The sequence below is a fragment of the Nicotiana tabacum genome, chromosome 1, assembly GCF_000715075.1.
Source record: "Nicotiana tabacum cultivar K326 chromosome 1, ASM71507v2, whole genome shotgun sequence".
NCBI lineage: Eukaryota > Viridiplantae > Streptophyta > Magnoliopsida > Solanales > Solanaceae > Nicotiana > Nicotiana tabacum.
In genome coordinates this window covers 47,053,266-47,074,003 of record NC_134080.1, presented here as the reverse complement: position 1 = coordinate 47,074,003, position 20,738 = coordinate 47,053,266, and the positions used below count along the sequence as shown (strand labels likewise).

The 20,738-nt window shown below is 35.1% G+C and overlaps 2 protein-coding genes and 1 pseudogene across 2 annotated transcripts; 2 read left to right on the top strand and 1 right to left on the bottom strand.

Annotated features, from left to right (window-relative positions):
- The first annotated feature begins 451 nt into the window (after nucleotides 1-451).
- On the top strand, nucleotides 452-4,076 carry LOC107775172 (mechanosensitive ion channel protein 10-like; annotated as a pseudogene).
- Nucleotides 4,077-10,640: 6,564 nt separating this feature from the next.
- LOC107790612 (uncharacterized) lies at nucleotides 10,641-11,213 on the top strand. Its single transcript, XM_016612563.2, has one exon. The coding sequence runs from the start codon at nucleotides 10,725-10,727 to the stop codon at nucleotides 11,082-11,084; it is 360 nt and encodes a 119-aa protein (XP_016468049.1). The 5' UTR covers nucleotides 10,641-10,724; the 3' UTR covers nucleotides 11,085-11,213.
- A 1,916-nt stretch (nucleotides 11,214-13,129) lies between these two features.
- On the bottom strand, nucleotides 13,130-18,880 carry LOC107790611 (thermospermine synthase ACAULIS5-like). Its single transcript, XM_016612562.2, has 10 exons — nucleotides 18,585-18,880; nucleotides 17,384-17,450; nucleotides 17,163-17,257; nucleotides 16,724-16,826; nucleotides 15,598-15,686; nucleotides 14,454-14,610; nucleotides 13,918-13,993; nucleotides 13,771-13,829; nucleotides 13,543-13,679; nucleotides 13,130-13,436 (listed from the first exon to the last, which is right to left on the bottom strand). Exons 1-10 carry the CDS (start codon nucleotides 18,743-18,745, stop codon nucleotides 13,358-13,360), a joined length of 1,023 nt encoding a protein of 340 aa, XP_016468048.1. The 5' UTR covers nucleotides 18,746-18,880; the 3' UTR covers nucleotides 13,130-13,357.
- Nucleotides 18,881-20,738: the final 1,858 nt, after the last annotated feature.

Below are 20,738 nucleotides of genomic sequence, written 5' to 3'. Positions count from 1 at the left end.
AGCCTGTTTTGTTAAACGTTGGTTTGGTTAGGTACAAGCATTGAATTTGTAGTGTCATAGTAGTACTTTGGTACTTAATGTTTGCAAATACTCCGTCCATCAGTTTCAATTTAGATGCACATTTTTCTTATTAGTCTGTCCAAAAAAGAATAACACATATTTATAATTGAAAATAATTCAACTTTAAACTTTTTCTTTTACCCATTTTAAGAAGTTTTTGTAACCACGCAAATGGCACGACCCCATAAAGTTTTTACCTAAAACTTTTAAGACCATAAATTTTAAAAGTATTTCTTCTCTCCGTGTCGAATCAATCTAACTCATCTAAATTGAAATGGAGGGAGTATTCAAATTCTCTTCATTATTGCAATGTGTGATTCTTTCAATAATCATAAATGCCACAACCAAGTAAAAGGTACACATTTATTGTGAAATTGAACCACGAATGATCAAGACGTGTTACATGTTGTCTTCTCTCTATTTCTTTAGGTTTTTTGATGTTTAGCTTGGGTGGAATGGATACAAATGGTAAAGTTGCAAAATTTAGTGGGGAGATAAGCATGGCAGAGAACAAGAAAACCCCCCTGTGGTGAAGTGGTTGTCATGATCTCTGGAGATCAAAAGGATTCTAAAAGTCCTGTTGCACCAAAATCAACAGTCCAAGTCAGTGATTCCTCACCTGAAGTTGCAAGGTATAGCCCAAGCCCAAGCTCCAACAAACCACCCAAAATCCCCACCACTGAAACTCTCACTCGACGAAAATCCCTTGCAAGATGTACGTATTCGAAACCCAAATCAAGATTCGGCGAACAATCTGTACCAATAGGAATGTATCTAATCACGCTTCTCCTACTGCTAAAATGGGTTCCAGTAGTACATTTAAAGATGAGGAGATATATAAGAAAGTGAACTCAAGGAATAAGTTGAAGTATAACAGAGTTAAAGCAAAAGTGCTGATTCAATGGCTGCTATTTCTTTGCCTTTTAGGTTGTTTACTTGCTAGTTTACTGGTAAAAAAGTTCCAAAATTGGAAGCTTTGGGATTTGAGGATCTGGAAGTGGATTGTCCTTGTTATGGTGACCTTTAGTGGCATGCTGGTTACTAAATGGTTTATACATTTTGTTGCCTTGTTGATAGAATTGAACTTTTTGTTGAGGAAGAAGGTGTTGTATTTTGTCTTTTGTTTAAAGAAAAGTGTTCAAGTCTGCATTTGGTTTAGCTTGGTTCTTCTCACATGGGTTCTGCTCTTCTCAAACGAGGAACGGTCGCGTACCGCTGAGATGGTTACTAATTTTATTACCTGGACTATTACAGCTTTGCTTATTGGTGCATTCTTGTGGCTCTTGAAGACTTTGCTGCTAAAGATTTTGGCTGCCTCTTTCCACGTAAACACATTCTTTGACCGGATTCAAGAGTCAATGTTTCATCAATATATTCTACTGAGTCTAACAGGACTCCCAGTTATGGAGTCTGCTCAGATGTCGGGGAGATCAAACAGTGCCTCCGGTCAATTTAGTTTCGCAGAACAAAGAAGGGAAAAGATGGGAAGGAAAATAAAGAAAAGGCAGTGATTGATATCAATAAACTTCATCAGATGAAGCGAGAAAAGGTCTCTGCATGGACCATGAAAACGTTAATTGATGTAATATCTAACTCAGGACTTTCCACTATCTCTGGCTCGCTCGGTGAGAATGACTATTATGCAGGTGGTGAGCAAGCAGATAAGGAGATCAACAATGAGGAGGAAGCAATTGCTGCTGCCTATCACATTCTCAGGAATGTTGCATCGCCCGGTTCCTGGTAAGAAAACACTGGCATTTTAAACATGGCTTTTGATGTTTTAATTTGTCACATTTCGACTAAATGTAAGCAAGTGTTATCCCTCTTGATTCAGATTCATTTTTTTTTGGATGTCTAGGTACATTGATGAGTATGACCTTACGAGATTCTTGATTAAAGAAGAGGTCGATATTGTGTTCCCCATGATAGATGTGGCAGAAACTGGACAGATTGATAGGAAATCATTGACGGAATGGGTGGTATGCTCACAACTTACTCATTTTCCTAGATTATGCCTGGCAAACCGATATAAAAGAATCTAAATCAGATTTGGTTACTAGAAAAACTTTAGGCATGATTTAAACTAGATCCATTTCGTCTGATATTTAATTGCCAACATGATGCAGAATATTAGGATCTAGAAATTAAAAGTAATTCTAGACATTTTTCTGGTGATTAGGGGAGCACAATTAGGGCTCTCCTTCTGAGACAGTCGTGGAATGAGTATTTGGCACATTTGTCCTTTTTGGCATATCAGGTTAAGGTTTATCAAGGACGAAGAGCTCTATCGCATGCTTTGAATGATACAAAAACTGCTGTGAAGCAATTGAACAAGATCGTGACATGCATTCTGGTTGTCATAATAATCATCATTTAGCTCCTTTTGGTGGGGATAGCGACTACTAAAGTGATTGTCTTTCTGTCGTCACAACTCGTGGTTGCTGCTTTTATTTTTGGGAATACTTGCAAGACTATATTTGAAGCTTTTATATTCGTATTTGTGATGCATCCTTTTGATGTTGGTGATCGATGTGTCATTGATGGTGTTCAGGTAATGTCTGCTAATTGCATCTTCTTGCTGTTTTGCATTTTCTTTATTGATTCACACTTTTATCTTGCAAATTGCAGATGATTGTTGAAGAAATGAATATCCTGACCACAGTATTCTTGAGGTTTGATAACGAAAAGATATACTACCCAAATTCAGTTTTGGCCGTCAAGCCAATCAGCAATTTCTACAGAAGTCCTGATATGGGTGATGCCTTTGAGTTTTCCGTTGATTACAGGACACCTGTGGAAAAGATAGGAGCTCTAAAAGAGAAAACAAAGAAGTAAGTAGAAAATTCTTCTCTTCTTTTTCCGGTATTTGTAGTCTATTATCCCTGGAAATTTATTAGGACAAAAGCACAGCATTCAAAATTAAAGATATGACTTCTGCAGCAATTTGTAAGATACTTCTTGATGTGGCTTTAGCGAATCCAAAAGTTAAAATAGTCTAGCTAGAATCTGAAAATTAGCTGTTGAACATTCATCTAAAACCTTAGCTTTCTCGAAATGTTGAAAGCTGGGGTTTATTACGACAACTAGGGGCCTGTCCAAGCCCCGAGCCTAACTTAGTGCAGTTGGATCCTACATATGTCCAAGTCCTCCCTATGGGTCGAGAGAGATACAGGTAGATGTTAAGGCGGAGTAGGATTCTTTCTGATTACTGAAACACCTTGAATTTAAAATTTGGCTTAGGCTTTATTCTCCAACATATACCATGAATTTGGAATTTGAGCTCAGGCTTTATTCTACAAGAGCAATCAGTTTAAAGTTTAGAATTTGAGAAAGCATATTACAGTTTGAACACGAGTCGTTGACCAGTATTCTTTTCATGGAAAAACTGATTAACCCTGTTCAAAGACAATGCAAACTCGCAACTACGTGATGTAGATAAGGATATCTTATTGTATAAGTTTTGCCCTATACCTTGTAATATCATTCGTTTTTCACTCAAGTTTTTTATTTTTCACCTTTCTTCTTGTTGAATTATCAGGTACTTGGAGAAAACTCCCCAATATTGGCATCCAATCACAACGTGGTGGTGAAGGAGATTGAAAATATGAACAAAATCAAAATGGTACTCTATTTCAATTATACTATGAACTTTCAAAACTTTTGTGAAATGAACAGACAAGAACTGAGCTGAGCCTCGAAATGAAGAAAATGTTTGACGAGCTTAATATAAAATACGATCTTCTTCCCCAGGAAGTTCATCTTCTCGATCAAAGAGCAGTAAGTGTTGAATTTGGCAAAGTCCCACATCGGTGGGTTAGCCATTTGGTTAGGAAATTTTCCCTATAAAAGAAGGCCTAATGTTTAGGATTTAAACACACCTGTCATTTGCCTTCTCATCTGTTTAAGGCATTGCATTTGTATCTTCTCTCTTTAGTATTATTTCACTTGTATTTTTGGAGTGGAATAAAATATTGGTTGTGTCCGAGGAGTAGGCAAAATTAGCCGAACCTCATAAATTCTGGTGTTTCCTTTATTGTTATTTTATTGTCTTATTTATTATTTGGTGGCTGTCATAATTTTTGGTATAGTAGTTGTGACTTATTCACACTATATACATTTGGCTTCCGCAACAATTGGTATCAGAGCCAAGGTACTGTCTAAGTATGCTCTGTGGTTGCAACATAGTCTGATCTTCCACATCAGAAAAGATTTATCTTGGTAACTGAGTCAAGGTTCTGTCTGAGTATGCTCTGTGGTTGCAGTTTAGTCTGATCTTCCACACCAGAAAGGAAATAATCTTGATTTGTGTCGTCAGCTATTAAATAATATTTGTGTCAAATATGGGAGACAATAGACAAGAAGAATCTACATCAAGTGTCAACAACACGTCATCATTGGCATCTTCGCTTATGACAAGAATTGTGTCAAATGCGAAATTTGCGGTAGAAATATTTGACGGGTCCGGACATTTTGGGATGTGACAATGCGAGGTTCTAGATGTCATTTTTCAACAAGGGCTAGATCTGGCCATTGAAGAAAAGAAACCAGATGTTATTGGAGAAGAAGATTGGAGAATTATCAACCGTGTTGCTTGCGGTACCATTCGATCCTACCTTGCTAGAGAGTAGAAATATCCATACACAAAGGAAACTTCTGCAAGTAAATTATGGAAAGCACTGGAGGATAAATTTTTGAAGAAAAACAGTCAAAATAAATTGTACATGAAGAAGAGACTGTTTCACTTCACCTATGTTCCTGGTACCACGATGAATGAACATATCACCAGTTTCAATAAGTTGGTCACAGATTTGCAAAATATGGATACAACTTATGATGATGGTGACTTGGCCTTGATGTTGTTGGCGTCACTTCCTGATGAGTACGAGCACCTTGAAACTACTCTACTCCATGGAAATGACGAAGTTTCTCTCAGAGAAGTTTGTTCGGCTTTGTACAGCTATGAACAAAGAAAGCGAGAAAAACAGAAGGGCGGAGAAGGAGAAGCACTATTTGTGAGGGGTCGTCCTCAAAGTCAAATGAGGACAAAGAAGGGAAGATCCAAGTCAAGATCCAGACCCAGCAAAGATGAATGTGCCTTTTGTCGAGAAAAGGGGCACTGGAAGAAAGACTGTCCGAAGTTGAAGAATAAGGCCAAACATAACAATGGAAAGGCCATTATGGATTCAAATGTAGCTGATTGTGATGATTCAGACTTCTCATTAGTTACAACAGAGTCATTAACATCATCAGACATATGGTTGATGGACTCGGCTTGTAGCCATCATATGTGTCCCAACAGGGACTGGTTTATGGAATTTCAAGAAGGAGAATATGGAGTCATCCACATAGCGGATAACAGCCCTCTTACCTCATATGGCATTGGTTCAATACGATTAAGGAACCATGATGGAATGATCAGAACATTAACAGATGTTCGATATGTACCGGATTTGAAGAAGAATCTCATCTCTGTGGGAGCCCTGAAATCAAAAGGGTTTAAAATCATTGCAGAAAATGGAGTGATGAGAGTATGTTTCGGTGCACTAGTGATAATGAAGGCTAATCAGAAGAATAATAATATGTACCGCTATTGTGGCAGTACAGTTATTGGGACAGCGACAGTGACATCCAGTGACGACAAAGAGGCAGAAGCAACCAAGCTATGGCACATGCGCTTGGGACATGCTGGAGGAAAATCCTTGAAAACTCTATCAGATCAAGGATTGTTAAAAGGAGTCAAGGCTTGCAACTTGGAGTTTTGTGAGCATTGTGTCAAAGGGAAACAGACAAGGGTTAAATTTGGTACAGCGATCCATAATACTAAAGACATTTTGGATTATGTACACTCTGATGTTTGGGGTCCTTCCAAAACACTTTTATTGGGTGAGAAGTACTATTTTGTAACCTTTGTTGATGATTTTTCTCGAAGAGTGTGGGTGTATACAATGAAAAACAAAGATGAAGTGCTGAAATTTTTCTCAAATGGAAGACGATGGTGGAGAATCAAACAGGCAGGAGGATCAAGTGTATTCTCACAGACAATGGAGGTGAATACAAAAATGATCATTTCAATAAGGTCTGTGAAAATGATGGCATCGTCCGACACTTCACTGTTAGATATACACCACAACAGAATGGAGTGGCAGAACGTATGAACCGGACCTTGCTGGAGAAGGTACGGTGTATGTTGTCCAATGCTGGCTTGGGCAAAGAATTTTGGGCTGAGGCAGTTACATATGCATGCCACCTCATTAATCGCTTACCATCTGCTGCTATTGATGGCAAGACACCATTTGAAAAATGGTATGGAAAGTCTGCTGTAGATTATGACTCTTTGCACGTGTTTGGCTCAACTGCATATTATCATGTGACAGAGTCAAAATTGGATCCAAGGGCAAAGAAGGCTATTTTTATGGGAATTACTTCTGGAGTCAAAGGATATCGCTTATGGTGTCCTATGACAAAGAAAGTAATATTCAGCAGGGATGTTACCTTTGATGAATCTGCTATGGTAAATAAGGTAACAGAAGATACCAAACAAAATGAAGGTGCTTCTAAGCAGGTGGAGTTTGAGGGAAAATTTATTTTTCCTACACAAGAAGCAGATGAGGAAACAAATGAAGATTACCCTCTGGAAGGAGAGCCAGTAGAGGAGATTCCAACTCAGGAACCTCAACAACAACTTGAATCAATAGCAACCAACAGGCCAAAAAGAACAATAACGAAACATGTTCGTCTCATAGAGACGGTTGCTTGTGCAACCTCAATTGTAGCTGATGATGTTCCTACTACTTATAAAGACGTTGTCCAAAGTTCAGAAGAAGATAAGTGGAGGATTGCCATGAATGATGAAATACAGTCCCTTCATCAGAATCATACATGGAGATTGGCCAATCTCCCGAAGGGAAAGAAAGCAATTGGGTGCAAATGGGTATTTGCAAAGAAGAAAGGATTTCCTAACCAAGTAGATGTTCGCTACAAAGCAAGATTGGTGGCCAAAGGATATGCTCAAAAGGAGGGAATTGATTACAATGAAGTGTTTTCTCCAGTTGTAAAACATTCCTCCATTAGAATTATGTTGGCTTTGGTAGCACAATTGGATTTGGAACTAGTTCAGATGGATGTAAAAACTGCGTTTTTTCATGAAAACTTGGAGGAGGAAATCTACATGACTCAGCCAGAAGGATTCAAAGTTGCTGGAAAAGAAAATATGGTGTGCAAACTTGAAAAATCGTTGTACGGATTGAAACAATCTTCTAGACAATGGTACAAGTGATTTGACGAGTTTATGTTGTGGCAAGGGTACAAGAGAAGCAAATACGATCATTGTGTGTATTTGCACAAGCTTAAAGATGGTTCCTTTGTATATCTTCTCCTATATGTTGATGATATCTTGATAGCTTCCAAGAATTCGGAAGAAATTGATAAGTTGAAGATTCAACTGAAGAAGGAGTTCGAGATGAAGGATCTAGGTGAGACAAAGAAAATTCTTGGCATGGAGATAATAAGAGATAGACGTTCAAAGAAACTCTGTTTATCTCAAAACGAATATTTGAAGAGAGTACTTCAACGTTTTGGCATAGATGACAAGACTAAGCCAGTTAGTACTCCACTTGCTCCTCATTTTAAGCTGAGTACTACTATGTCGCCAAAGGATGAAGTTGAACGAGAGTATATGTCAAAGGTACCATACGCAAATGTTGTTGGTAGCTTGATGTATGCAATGGTCTGTACGAGACCTGACATTTCACAAGCTGTTGGAGTTATTAGCAGATATATGCATAATCCAGGAAAGGAGCATTGGCAAGCTGTGAAGTGGATTCTACGGTATATTCATAATACTGTAGATGTCGGGTTAGTTTTTGAGCAGGAAGATAATCAGTCTGTAATTGGATATTGTGACTCAGATTTTGCGGGTGATCTGGACAAACGAAGATCAACTACTGGTTATGTGTTTACTTTTGCAAAGGCACCAGTTAGTTGGAAGTCTACTTTGCAGTCAACAGTTGCTTTGTCTACAACAGAGGCAGAGTATATGGCTATTACAGAGGCTGTGAAGGAGGCAATTTGGCTTCAAGGATTGCTAAAGGAGCTTGGTGTTGAACAAAAAGGTATCACAATTTTTTGTGATAGTCAAAGTGCTATTCAATTAGCGAAAGAACCAAGTTTATCATGCAAGGACGAAGCACATTGATGTTCGGTATCATTTTGTACGAGAAATCATAGAAGAAGGTGGAGTCACGATGAAGAAAATTCATACCACAGAGAATCCTGCTGATATGTTGACAAAAGTGGTGACTGCGGTCAAGTTTCAACATTGTTTGGATTTGATCAACATTGTTGAACACTGAAGATTGAAGATGAAGACACAACCAAAATTTGTTATTGAGAGAAGATTGAAGATGTGGAATTTTGCCAAGGTGGAGATTTGTTGAATTTGGCGAAGTCCCACATCGGTGGGTTAGCCATTTGGTTAGGAAATTTTCCCTATAAAAGAAGGCCTAATGTTTAGGATTTAAACACACCTCTCATTTGTCTTCTCATCTGTTTAAGGCATTTGTATCTTCTCTCTTTAGTATTATTTCACTTGTATTTTTGGAGTAGAATAAAATATTGGTTGTGTCCGAGGAGTCGGCAAAATTAGCCGAACCTCGTAAATTCTGGTGTTTCCTTTATTGTTATTTTATTGTCTTATTTATTATTTGGTGGCTGTCATAATTTTTGGTATAGTAATTGTGACTTATTCACACTATATACATTTGGCTTCCGCAACAGTATCAACATTCCCAAAGACGTAAATCTAAAGTATCATGAATTTTTTTCTTTGAGATTTATATGAGGAAAGACTTGAGCAGTTCTTTCCCACAATAATAGAGCTGACAAGCTATGCGTCTCCTTTGGTTTTCTGTGTACTACATTAAATAATATTTGTAACATAAAAGTTTCATCTGCAAACATTTTGTGTGCAAGTGGCCATTTGTGCAAGAAATAATTCTTTGTGATGTTTTAATATTGGAAAATCTTGTGTGCTTCAGTGTTTTATGTTACAGAGCCACATATTCTTTCACCTTCTACCTTAGCTTCTCTTTAATGTTTCAGATTCTCTTTTTGATATGGATGACAAAACGCCAACAGCAAACTTAGCCCTTGCGGTGAACTTGTTTGAATTAAAAAGCCAGTTTGAAAGTTTTTATCTACATATTTTGTATTTGTAGCATTTTGGCGATGACAATTGACATAGCTAAGTGGTAAGGCAAAGGATTGCAAATCCTTTTCTTCCAGAGTTAAAATCATTCTCCCAAAAAAAGAAAATTCCCCCTTTTTCCCGACAATTATTTCTAACAGCTAGAGAACATTTCACAAAATGCGCTTTAACAGTAAGTGAGATCTTTGAAATTCAATTAGAACTGTATTGCATTTGGTGGGTAAGATATAAAATTCTTGTGTGAGTGTAAATTTTAGTCGAGTAGTCAAAGTGAAAATTGTTTTCACAACCTGCTAGTTTAAAGACTATAATTGAACAAGTATCAAGTGTATTTAGTTGTGAGACTTGGGTGTATATATCCAAAATTTGTATTTTGTAATGCATCTGTTGAGCAAGTTCCTCCTATTGCCTTACCATCGTTGTTGTCTCAACGTTTATGGTTATTTTCCAATTTGAATTTTTGTCTCAGTTCCAATCACAAACTTATATCTATGCACCTCATGCTATAAGTTAAATTACATTATTATTGTATAAGTTCTTTACAATGTTGGTACGTATAATTAATCCAATTATAATGTCAAATATGAATTTTTTATGAATAAATTTTACTATAAGTTATACTCATCAAAAAAGATAGTACAGTGAATAAGCCACTTAATTTTTATTTTTTTTTATGATGCCTACATTTTTCTTTACCAATGACTAATGGGCTGCTAATTTTTCATTTATCTTGGTTGAAATTTAAATTGGTTTTGTTTTTATGTGAATATCTTAAAATCTCTATACTAAACTATTGAACCATATTGTCGCACTCTTGGCTATTCACGAATGATACTCTTTCATTTCACGCGTGGGTGACAAAATTGTTAAAAGAAAACCGTTAACCACTCGTATTATCCACTGAAAATGGATCGTATAACAAACTTTTTAAAAACGGGTCAAATATGAATAAGAACCGTATTATCCATTTAGAAAGTAGATAATCAATAGATAACTAAGGGGTCTAACTTTTACATTTATAAAGTTTCAAATTGAGAGTTCCTCAAGTTAGGGAGACTAAGAATTCTTCCAAAAGTAATCATATGCAAGAAGTCATGGATAATATAATTATCAATATTATCTGCCGGTTAAACCGTTTTTTATCCGTATTAAATATGGTTAAGTCGAATAATTTATCCATTTTCGACCCGAATCATATCTCGCCCGCCCGCCCGTTTGACACTCATAATTCCACCATATGAGACTCATCAAATCTTGCTGGATAACATTATCCCCTATAAGATGGCTTAGAAGTTGCCACGTAGGACAACATTAGATTGCCACGTAGGCAGAAAATCTCCACTCTCCACCTCTCATTTCTCCTTTACCCTATGCAAAAACCTTTCTTTCCTCCTCTGTTCCATTATCTCTGAGAAATCTTGAAGAAAGAAAGATCAGAAGAAAAAAAAAAGGAAAAAAAATGGCTTCAGTTTGCATGGCTATGCCAGTGACCAAAGCAAGCCAAAAGAGGGTTACACCAACCTCAGATGCTTTCTTTAAGCCATTGCCAGTGAATCCATCAAAGGCAGTGTTTGTGAACAAAGTCTCAAAATCAAAGCTTGAAATATCAGCTTCATTGAAGGAGAAGGCAATTACTGGACTAACAGCAGCTGCTTTGACAGCTTCAATGGTGGTGCCAGATGTAGCTCAGGCTGCTGAAGGACTTTCACCATCTTTGAAGAATTTCTTGCTCAGCATAGTGTCAGGTGGGGTTGTGCTTACTGCCATTATTGGAGCTATTGTTGGTGTTTCCAACTTTGATCCTGTTAAGAGAAGTTAATTTAAGCCTTTCAAATGTCATGATAAATCTGTTAAGTTTCTTTGTAAACTCTCTCTGATTTCTAGTTTGTATTACTGTATGTGCTAATACTCTTTATCAATGAATTTAAAGTATTTTGAATTCAAGAAATGATGACGTCAAACTGTGTTCATATTATATTGCTAGTATTACAGTAAGTGCAACCAAGTTGAGAGGTCATCAATTTGTGATTCTGTATTTCCAATTTGTGATCTTTCTCTGTTTCTGATTAGATTTTATATGTTCACAGTGTAAATGAACGGTTAATTATATATAATCGTTCATAAAGAGTAAGATTAGTAACTAAAAGTTAAGGCTTATTACCTATTACAACATGTTGAGTATCACTGACACTGTAGGGGTCGTTTGGTTGGAATACGATTTATACTGGTATAAGTTATGCCGGTATAACTTATATTGGGATAAGTTATGCTGGGATTGTTGTTTATTCATTGTATAAGTTATGCCGGTATAACTTATATTGGGATAAGTTATGCTGGGATTGTTGTTTATTCATTGTTTGGCATGTTGTATTAAGAATGACAATTGTATAATTTCTAAGAAGAAGATATAAGTTATACCGGTGCTAATTACCCCACATTCTATAAGGTATAAGTTATCCCAGTATTAAAATTACACCGGGATAACTTATACCTGGTTTGCTAACCAAACAGAGTATTAAGGTGGTATTAAATTTTTCTTTATACCTTCTTATACCTCATACCAAACGACCCCTAAAAACTTTATTTATACTTGCAGCATATATAAGTTAAATCGTTCTTGATGTTACACCCTTAGTTTTAATGGATGCGTTGGTCTGAGGAGGGATAGGATATTAATATGAATCGCTTGCAATATCTGGAATCACTTGGTCTAATCATACTCAAGTCTTAAAATGGAGTACTCAGGAGTGGTTGTGTAAACACTTTAATAGTAGATATAGAATGAGGAAAATGTAAAGGATGGCCTGTAAATGTCTGAAAGTTGGAACATGAGGCGCAAAACAACCTCATCAAGGCTAACCTAGGTTGCTCACAGAAACTTACTGTGAAACCAAAATGAACTTATGGATACAAAATAAATAAGGATTCTTAGAGTTTAGTGCACGTGTATGAGGTCCAAACGTGCTATTTTATATACCGATACTTGTTCTTCTAGTGTTAATACAGTTAAGGAGAGTGTTGGAGAAGAACCAGAATAATGTTCGATCTTGTTTCTAGATTGAGTAGAGAAAGGATATATAAAGTTCCTTCTCTTCCTCTTATGTATCTAGATAAATCTCCATAAGAAAGGGACAATTTTTGTGTAGTTTGTGATTGGATGCAGTTGTTAAGATCTTTTATAGAATAAATCTTATTGTCTCTTGTTTCTCGGGTTTCAAACATTTCCTGAGAGTAGACCAGTTTGGGAGGGACTGTACTACCACTATATACAGTGCTTGGAGACTGGTTGATTGATTCAGTTTGATGATTATGCATCTTGTTAGTGGAATTAAGTGTAAAATATAGTTTTATTCTAGCAATAAGACTCTTTCCATAATCGCCGAAAAGTTGTCTACAAAATACAACTCATGAAACTTTAATCTAGCTTAATTTGCAGCAGATAATCAAACAAGATGTCTATTCTTCTATTAGCTGGCTGCCCTCAGTGTTGAATGCCATTAAGTTACAAGCTCTTGGTTAGAAAGTGGAATTCAATATTAGTACTATGATTTGCTTCTTTCTACAGGCAATGCTCAGTATGAGCATGTTTCTTGATTATTTTCTGTCATTTTTTTTTAGTTTTATTAGTAGTAGTAAGTGATCATCAGTCATCACTAACAACGACATAGCAACAAGTGATTCTAATATTTTCTGTTGTTGCATTCATTTCTACCCCACTTGTGGGATTGTACTGGGATGTTGTTGTTGCATCCATTTCATTTCTCATGTTCAGTTAGGAAATAAAAATTGTGAAGGGGTATGGGGGGTACTTGTAAAACACAACAAGAAGTAATATTTACCAAATATGTAAAATATGACATATGATTGGAAAAAGGTCTTTTTTTGTTTTTCATTTCTGAGCAGTACATAAAATAGTAAATGTATAGTCATAGGACAACCAGAAGAAGCCTAAGCCTATTTTGCTGAACCAAACCAAAAGCTACTAAGTAACAACTTTCTTTGAGAGAACTCTCAATGTTTCAACACCCCCCTACTTCATATTTCTTTGTTTCCAAACACTTGACTGTACAGTTCCCCCACCAATTTGTTGCCTCAATTTCTGAATGCCACTCCATGTCCATGAATGAACCTTGCATCATCTTCAGTGTACACATGAGTCTCATTCTTCAGCCTGTAATGGCAAAGTATAACTCTTTTTAAGTATCTTATAACTATTATCTATATGAAATTTTCTTTCGTTATACCAAAAATAAGAAGAAATAATCGATAGAGCTTACGTTTTGGCAACGGTCTTATTCAAGATGGTGGAGGAGAAGAAAGAAGCACCATTAAGATATAAGAGTTCCCCTTCAATTCTTTCAGCTATTTTCTTGTCCAGTTTTCCAGCATCAAGACAGAATGGTTGGTCAGAAGCCTGCAAATTAGTGCCAACTTTGTTAGTTATTAGCTGTGCAAATATTGAACTAATATTTAGTTTAGGATTTGATCTGAATCTTAGTACTAACCATAACCCATCCCCATGTATCAGCAAAAGAGGGTACATGAGCTGTATATGCCAGCACATCTGCATCAACATTAAAAATTTAGTAATATGTAGAAAGAAGTGTTAAAACTCAAATTAAGAAGATGTTGCAGCCACAATAGAGACTTACATTTGAAGACCTGCTTGATTGTGTTGTAAATGGATGAGAAAACTTCCTTGTGTGTGAAAACCCCTGCTGGTCCAGCCTGCATATTGACTAGCAGTTTGAGTAATCCAACAAGAGCATGATTATTATTTTTTTACGCTATCAGGTCACCCTAAAGGTAATTAGGGATAACTATTTATCATAAAAAAGGGGATAGCCGGTGCACAAAGCATCATGTGTTCATGCAGGATTCGCAGAAGAACCGCACCCTAAGGGTGATGTAGATAGCCTACCTTAATGCAAGCATTAGTGGCTGCTTCTACGGCTCGAAATATGACCTATAAGTCACACGGAGACAACTTTACCGTTACTCCAAGGCTTTCCTTTTAAAGATAACTATTTATAATTAGTAGAATTAGTAACCTGAAAAATAATGCACATGCCCTGAATGTACGAGAGTTTAAGTAATACCAACGATGTAAAAATTTATTATACTGCCAGTAACAATATATAAAATAAATGTGATTGAACAATAGCTATAAGGAAGCTTGAGAGGTGACCTGAGTAACGAAGATGCCACTGTCGTTGAGCTTAGGTTTGAGGATATTTTCGTAGAAAGATTTGGTGTAGAGTTGGTAACAAGGTCCTCCTTCAACTGGATCAGCTAAATCTCCAACTATAATATCAAATTTTTCTTGCCTCTGCTCTAGCTCAGCTCTTCATTCATGCAAAATCAAATCAATTTAAAGTCAACATGGGTAAACTACACGGGCGTATGTACAACAACAACAATCCCAGTTTTGGAGAATAGTGTGTACGCAGTGGCGTACGCAGAATTTTTTATAAGCGGTGTTACATTTAAAGAGAAAAAAAAATTACACCTTTTTGACAGCGCTTCAACCATGATGCATCCGCTCGGGTGTATATCTTATGCTTGAAAATACATTTCCTTCCTCTTAGTTAATGTATTCATTTTGAATCAAGTAACTATAGAAGCAAAAGATCACGTATTTGGTTACACTATACTCCAAAAAATAATATTTTTGAGTTGTCAATTTTTTAGCGTCAACTTTTAAGGAATTTAAATTAACTCCTTTACTTTGTCGATGTTGCTTCGACCATTGGCCGTTTCTTCCAATTTAGATGAATTTTGAGATTCTAAACTTGATTTTGAAAGTTTGATAGATGCTTTAGGATAATCTATTAAAATTTAAGTTGAATTATAAATAAAAGTATCTATTTGAGAACCCTGAATAATTTTATAGAGTACACTTATAAAGTAAAACTATTTAAAGAAGTTCTAACAAAAAAGTAAAAGAATTAAAGAATAAAAAAGTAACAAAATAATTTAATTGACCCAAAATTAAAAAGAAACAACAAAAGTCAAAAGTGTTTAACAACCGAATGAAACACTCTCCAAGGAAGTTCAAACCCGTGACCTTCCCTAAAGAAATCAAGCGCTATACCAACTGGCCAAGAAGTGTGGATGACAAGTGGTGTCACACCTAATAATTTATGTAGCTTATATGGTATTTTGCAGATTATTTATATATACATTTAACAAAAATTACGACGAAGCGGTGTCATGTGACACCGCTTCACTCTTGCTAGATCCGCCCCTGTGTGTACGCAAATTTTACCTCTAACTTGTGAAGGCAGAGAGGATACGGGGCGTATGTAATTTTAAAAAGAAAGAATTTTTACTTGGCGTCGTTAATGATCAAGTTAAGCTTCTTGTTACGAAAAGCCTCATGGTTTGCTGTTAGATGCTTCCTGCAGAAATCCACAACCTCCTGCAAAAAAGTCCCAAAAAAATTTAAAAAAATTGTATAAGATTTTTTTATTTTATTTTTGTACCATTACTTAATAAATACTTTGTATAAGACATTTTTCATAATAATTCAAGCTATAACTTTAATAGGGATTAGGGACTATCGGTAAATTTAATATAATATACGCTTGTTGTGATAAGAAATTAAAAGGAATATGGTAATTCAAGTGGTTAAAGCTGGATTGAAGAACATGTACTAATATTACATATTGGTGTGTTTAATTTTTCTTCACCTTTGTTTTCCTTTTGGTACAGTAAAAGAGGATATATTATTCTGTTTTTTTTTACTTCTCTCTCGAACAAAGAAAGATCCAGAATTTAAAGTTAATGAGTTCCTACAACGATCTCAACTTAATATACAATAGGTTATGGGTTCACAATATGATATTTATAGATATTTATAAGGTATAAAGTATAAACAAATTTCGGTGAACCCGGTCTTTGTGCTCCGGTCCGCCCCTGCTTTTGAATCACCATCACTTACTTTTAGTGGGGTTGGTTTCCACTTTCCAGTAAAGTAATTATCTGTCGGTATGTCCTAATAAATTATAAATTTTCAATAGAATTATAAGCAGGAGTTAGGATTAGATAAGTCACACAAACAAAATTTAGGCCTCTATTCCAATTTTTACATATTAGCTGCTAGAGACAATACTATTGTCTTTTTTGCATATTTAGTAATCACACTTCTTTTGACTACTTTTTATTATTTTTAACTTCTTATAGAGGCACATAATCTGTTATTTACCAAAGAGTAGAGATAAAGTTCGATTTCACACTTACGGATAATTCACCTTTTGTTTTTCTTTTACAGAATCAAGATTTTGTACAGTAAAAGAGGATATACTAATTCTTATTTGACTTCTCATTTTTCACTTGAAACACCATCACTTACTTTTGTTGGGGTTGGTTTCCAGTAAAGTAATTAGCTGTCGGTATGTTCTAATAAAATATAGTGTTGAACTTCTCAACAAAATAAAAATAAATAAATAAATTTACCTGATCAATGTCACACATGACAACTTTCTCCATAGATTTGTGTCTGAGAGCTTCCCTTGCTGCAGATCCTTCACCACCTCCCATTATAAAAACATTTTTTGGGCTGCAAATTGATATATAAGAATTTTTTTTTCAAAGTAAACAACAATTGGCTACAAAATTCGTCACTAATATATCGATAACTAGTCTATATCTAATAGGATTTTTTTTAGTAATCCGTTGTTAATCCATCGTTAAATAAGTTTAGCGATGAAAATATGTTGTTTAACGACAGAATTCGTTAATTCTTCTCTTTCTTGTAGTGTTTGGTTATGAAGCCTGGCAGTTATACAGCTAATCCAATATGATTATTCTAATAGTCAAAAAGGCATCATAATAAGTAAGGTAAGAATGCTTATGTCCTTAAGCATGCTTAAGGAATGATTAATTAAATACTCACTTAGGGTGACACAAGAGAGCTGGATGAATTAAGCATTCATGATATATAAATTCATCCACTTCTGCACTCTGCATCTTCCCATCTATCACCAATACCTACATCCATGCATTATATTTTAGTAACAATAATAATAAGAAATATTTAAGAATAGATCAAACTTACTTTTCCATTAAAGAATTAGACCGAATAAAAAATTTAAAATAATAATTAATTTTATCAACCTTCCCGAAATGCTTGGTGTCCAAAAGGGCGATATCTTGGTACTCGCTTGTTCCTTTGTGCAGCACACTAGTAAAAATAATAAGTCAAAACTTAATTAGTCATTCAAATGCCATCCCGTTATCCAAATCTAACCTCAAAAATATAAATTACTGTGGTAAATAAATAATCATGTTTGACATGTGTGAACATGATTTAAATTATTTCTTTATGAGTGACGTGGAATATACAATTTTTTAAAAAGTAAATCATCTGACAAAATCTTTCAGGTAGATTACAGTGTTAATCTTTACGAGGACCTGAGAATTACACATGATGGCCATCTGCAAATTGGATACGAACATCATTACGAGAGATACACGTCAAATTAATCTTATCTTCTCATAATGACGTTTGAGGGTAAAAAGTCATCAAAATCCATTGATGATTTAAAAAAATATATAGTGACTCCAACAGATAATTCATAAATATTTTTTTCAAGATGCTGACTCATTTTTTAAAGCATTTATATAGTTGATTTTTAAGTAATCTAATTATGTGAATATTTTTTAGATTATCAATGAATATAAGAAAAAGGATGGGAAAAGGAAAAAATTAAAGGAGCCCCCCCCCCCCCCCCAAAACCAAATTTCCATGGTAGGCAAGTCATGTTGCTTGTATGACTCCTCGATCTGTACTAGAATCATTTCGAGGTTGAACTATGCTTCATGTATCATCTAGGAGCACGTATGTATAAGAAAGAGAAGGTACCAAAAGCAAAGTCATAATTAAAGAAATAATCTTATAAAACCTTTTAAGAATCTACACACAAAAAAAACTAATTTGATAACGCTGTTAAAGGCGTAATTAAATAAATAATTATTTCTATGTGTTTACTATAATATTTTAAGCTTTTAATAAGATGGTCACACATTGTGATGGGACATCTGAGCAAATAGAAGTACTGAACTCATAAGAAAGGTACTTGAATCATAGGAAAGAATGAAGCTCGTACGTTAAAAGACGTGTTAATAACAAAATAACAAAGGTTACATAGGAAAACAAACAAATTTAAAAGTTTTAAACGTATCTTATATATATAGACATCCCAAATTAATATTTATTTAGGAAACAACCAGATTTTATGTAAAGTTTAGTTTCTATATATACACTGAAGAATCTGAATGGAGATCGCTGATAAAGGGTTTATTTATATATATATACCTGTTCAAAGCAAAAGACCATTTGAGATCAACATCAATCTCTTCTTCAAACCAAGAACCATCATTAATGGGAAGATCATCACTCTCCTCCATTGTTATGCGTTTTGGTTCATATCGAAAAGTATTATCACAAGCAAAAAACTCCAAAGCTTCACTTCCCATGGTTATCAAAAAAACTAGAAAGTTTCAACAAATTAAGAAGAAGAGAGATTGAGAAGATTAGATAAGAGCTAAGTAAAGAGACGTTGAGAAGAAGGATAAACGAGTTTTGTGTGAGAGTGGATACAAGGTGCTTAACGTGACTACCCTTTTATAGTTAAAATCTGAGCAGACAAAGATCTGGTTATATTTAATAGTTATTCCCTTTTTCAAAATGGATATGATCTGCACAGTTAGGACAATTGACAACAGACCTAACAAGTTAAACAAGGACTAGTGGGTGCATGCCACAAAAATACAGTTTTCTGAGTGACCCTTATTGATAAAGGATTGATTTGTTTTTATTATTGTAATCAGCATCTCTCATTTTAGAATCTCCCTTTAGAGTTTTAATGGTTAATTTTTCTTACTAGAAAGAAAAACTTGCAAAATCCATAAGCATACCTCTGTGACAAATAGAGATGATTGGAATATAGACCATGAGACAAGGAGAAAATTATTAAGCACATAATTAGAAATTAAAATACCTGTTCATTTAGTAGATTAAGCCTCGTTCGTGACTAACACAGTCAGGGGCGGATTTAGGGGCAGAAGGTGAACTCCTTTCGCCCAAAAATTACATTATACATATTACATATAAGGCAAAATTCGTTTTGTGTCTTTATATATTATATTTTGAATTCTCTTGATAGAGGCCAAAAGCATAACTTAATGATTAAGAGTGTTTGAAGTCTTTATGAGGTCACTAGTTCAATTTTTACTGGTTATACAATCTCCTTTAATTTTTTAACTTTTTTTTTTAACTCTTTTAGTAGAAATTCTGCCACCACCTCTAGACACAATATGATCACATCTATAATTAAAAAAGGGTGTACGTGACCACACATTCAAATTAAGAAAATGTGGGTGGGGTTGTTTGGTTGGGGGGAGGGTTGTGGGGGGCGGGGGGGAGAAAACGAGATTCAAGATGGGATGATAATTTATAAGTTTACATCTCATTAAGGTAAATTATTTTAACTATTTGGAATGGTTTGACCTGAAGGTATTTTAAGTGATTTGAAAGTACGATTGCAAGTTTTGATAATCTTTAAAAAATTTAAAAAATAACAATTTGTTGGGCATGCTAGTTCTGCTAAGGAAAACATTTTAATTAATACTACATAGAAATTGATTAATTACATATACATACCGAGAAAAAATGGAGTATAGGTTGACCACCTAGTACAAGTGTTGGCATGTGAGGATTTTGAAGATTTTGATGATATATGTTGGCATTGGCAAAAGGCATGCGCATTATATTCCTGAAATTATTTGGGATTAGAAAATAAAAATACATTTGTTTTTTCTTTTTTCTTTGCGCATGACTACTTATGGGACCCCACTTTAGTACATGCGGGAGCACAAGACGACGTAGATGACATAATGTCATGAGGACAGGTCAAAGCCCAAGGTGGTGGCGAAAACCTTAGTCCCACTATATTTTTTATTTTTTATTTTTTATTTTGGTTTACATTATTTTGAGTTTTGTTTATACCAAAGCCTTGGTACGTTTGCTGACAGATTAACGTAAGAATAGCTTGGTCTCCTCTCCTCACCCCGTGTGCAGGAAAGATTAAATTGGATACCGATGGTAATATCAAGACTCAATTCAAAGATGGTGCTCTTGGTCAGATTTTAGAAATGATCAAGATAAGTAGATGCTCGGACACTCGGTTAATTAAATTTCACAAACGACCAAAAAAGAAAAAATTTATCGAAAAAACCAACTGAGTCGGTCGGTATTTTTAACTATATAATTAAAAAACGCACGATATAAGAATCGAATCGGGGTCTGTACTGTGGCAGAATACTACTCTATCACAGGACTATTGGTGCATTTTGGTTTAAGACTTTCTTTTATTTTATTTATTATTCTCTTTAATTGCATTTTCGCATGAAAATAACTAACCAATTTCGATCGATTTTATTTTTTTTTTTTAAAATTACCGGCTGAAAT

Bases quoted from the DNA above. Each gene is read 5' to 3' on its own strand.
- LOC107790612 (XM_016612563.2), top strand. From the start codon at position 10,725: ATGGCTTCAGTTTGCATGGCTATGCCAGTGACCAAAGCAAGCCAAAAG.
- LOC107790611 (XM_016612562.2), bottom strand. From the start codon at position 18,745: ATGGGAAGTGAAGCTTTGGAGTTTTTTGCTTGTGATAATACTTTTCGA. The intron at 13,830-13,917 runs GTAAGTCTCTAT...ATGTTGATGCAG, and splicing joins AATCAAGCAGGTCTTCAAAT to ATGTGCTGGCATATACAGCT. The intron at 13,680-13,770 runs GTTAGTACTAAG...ACTAATTTGCAG, and splicing joins ATACATGGGGATGGGTTATG to GCTTCTGACCAACCATTCTG.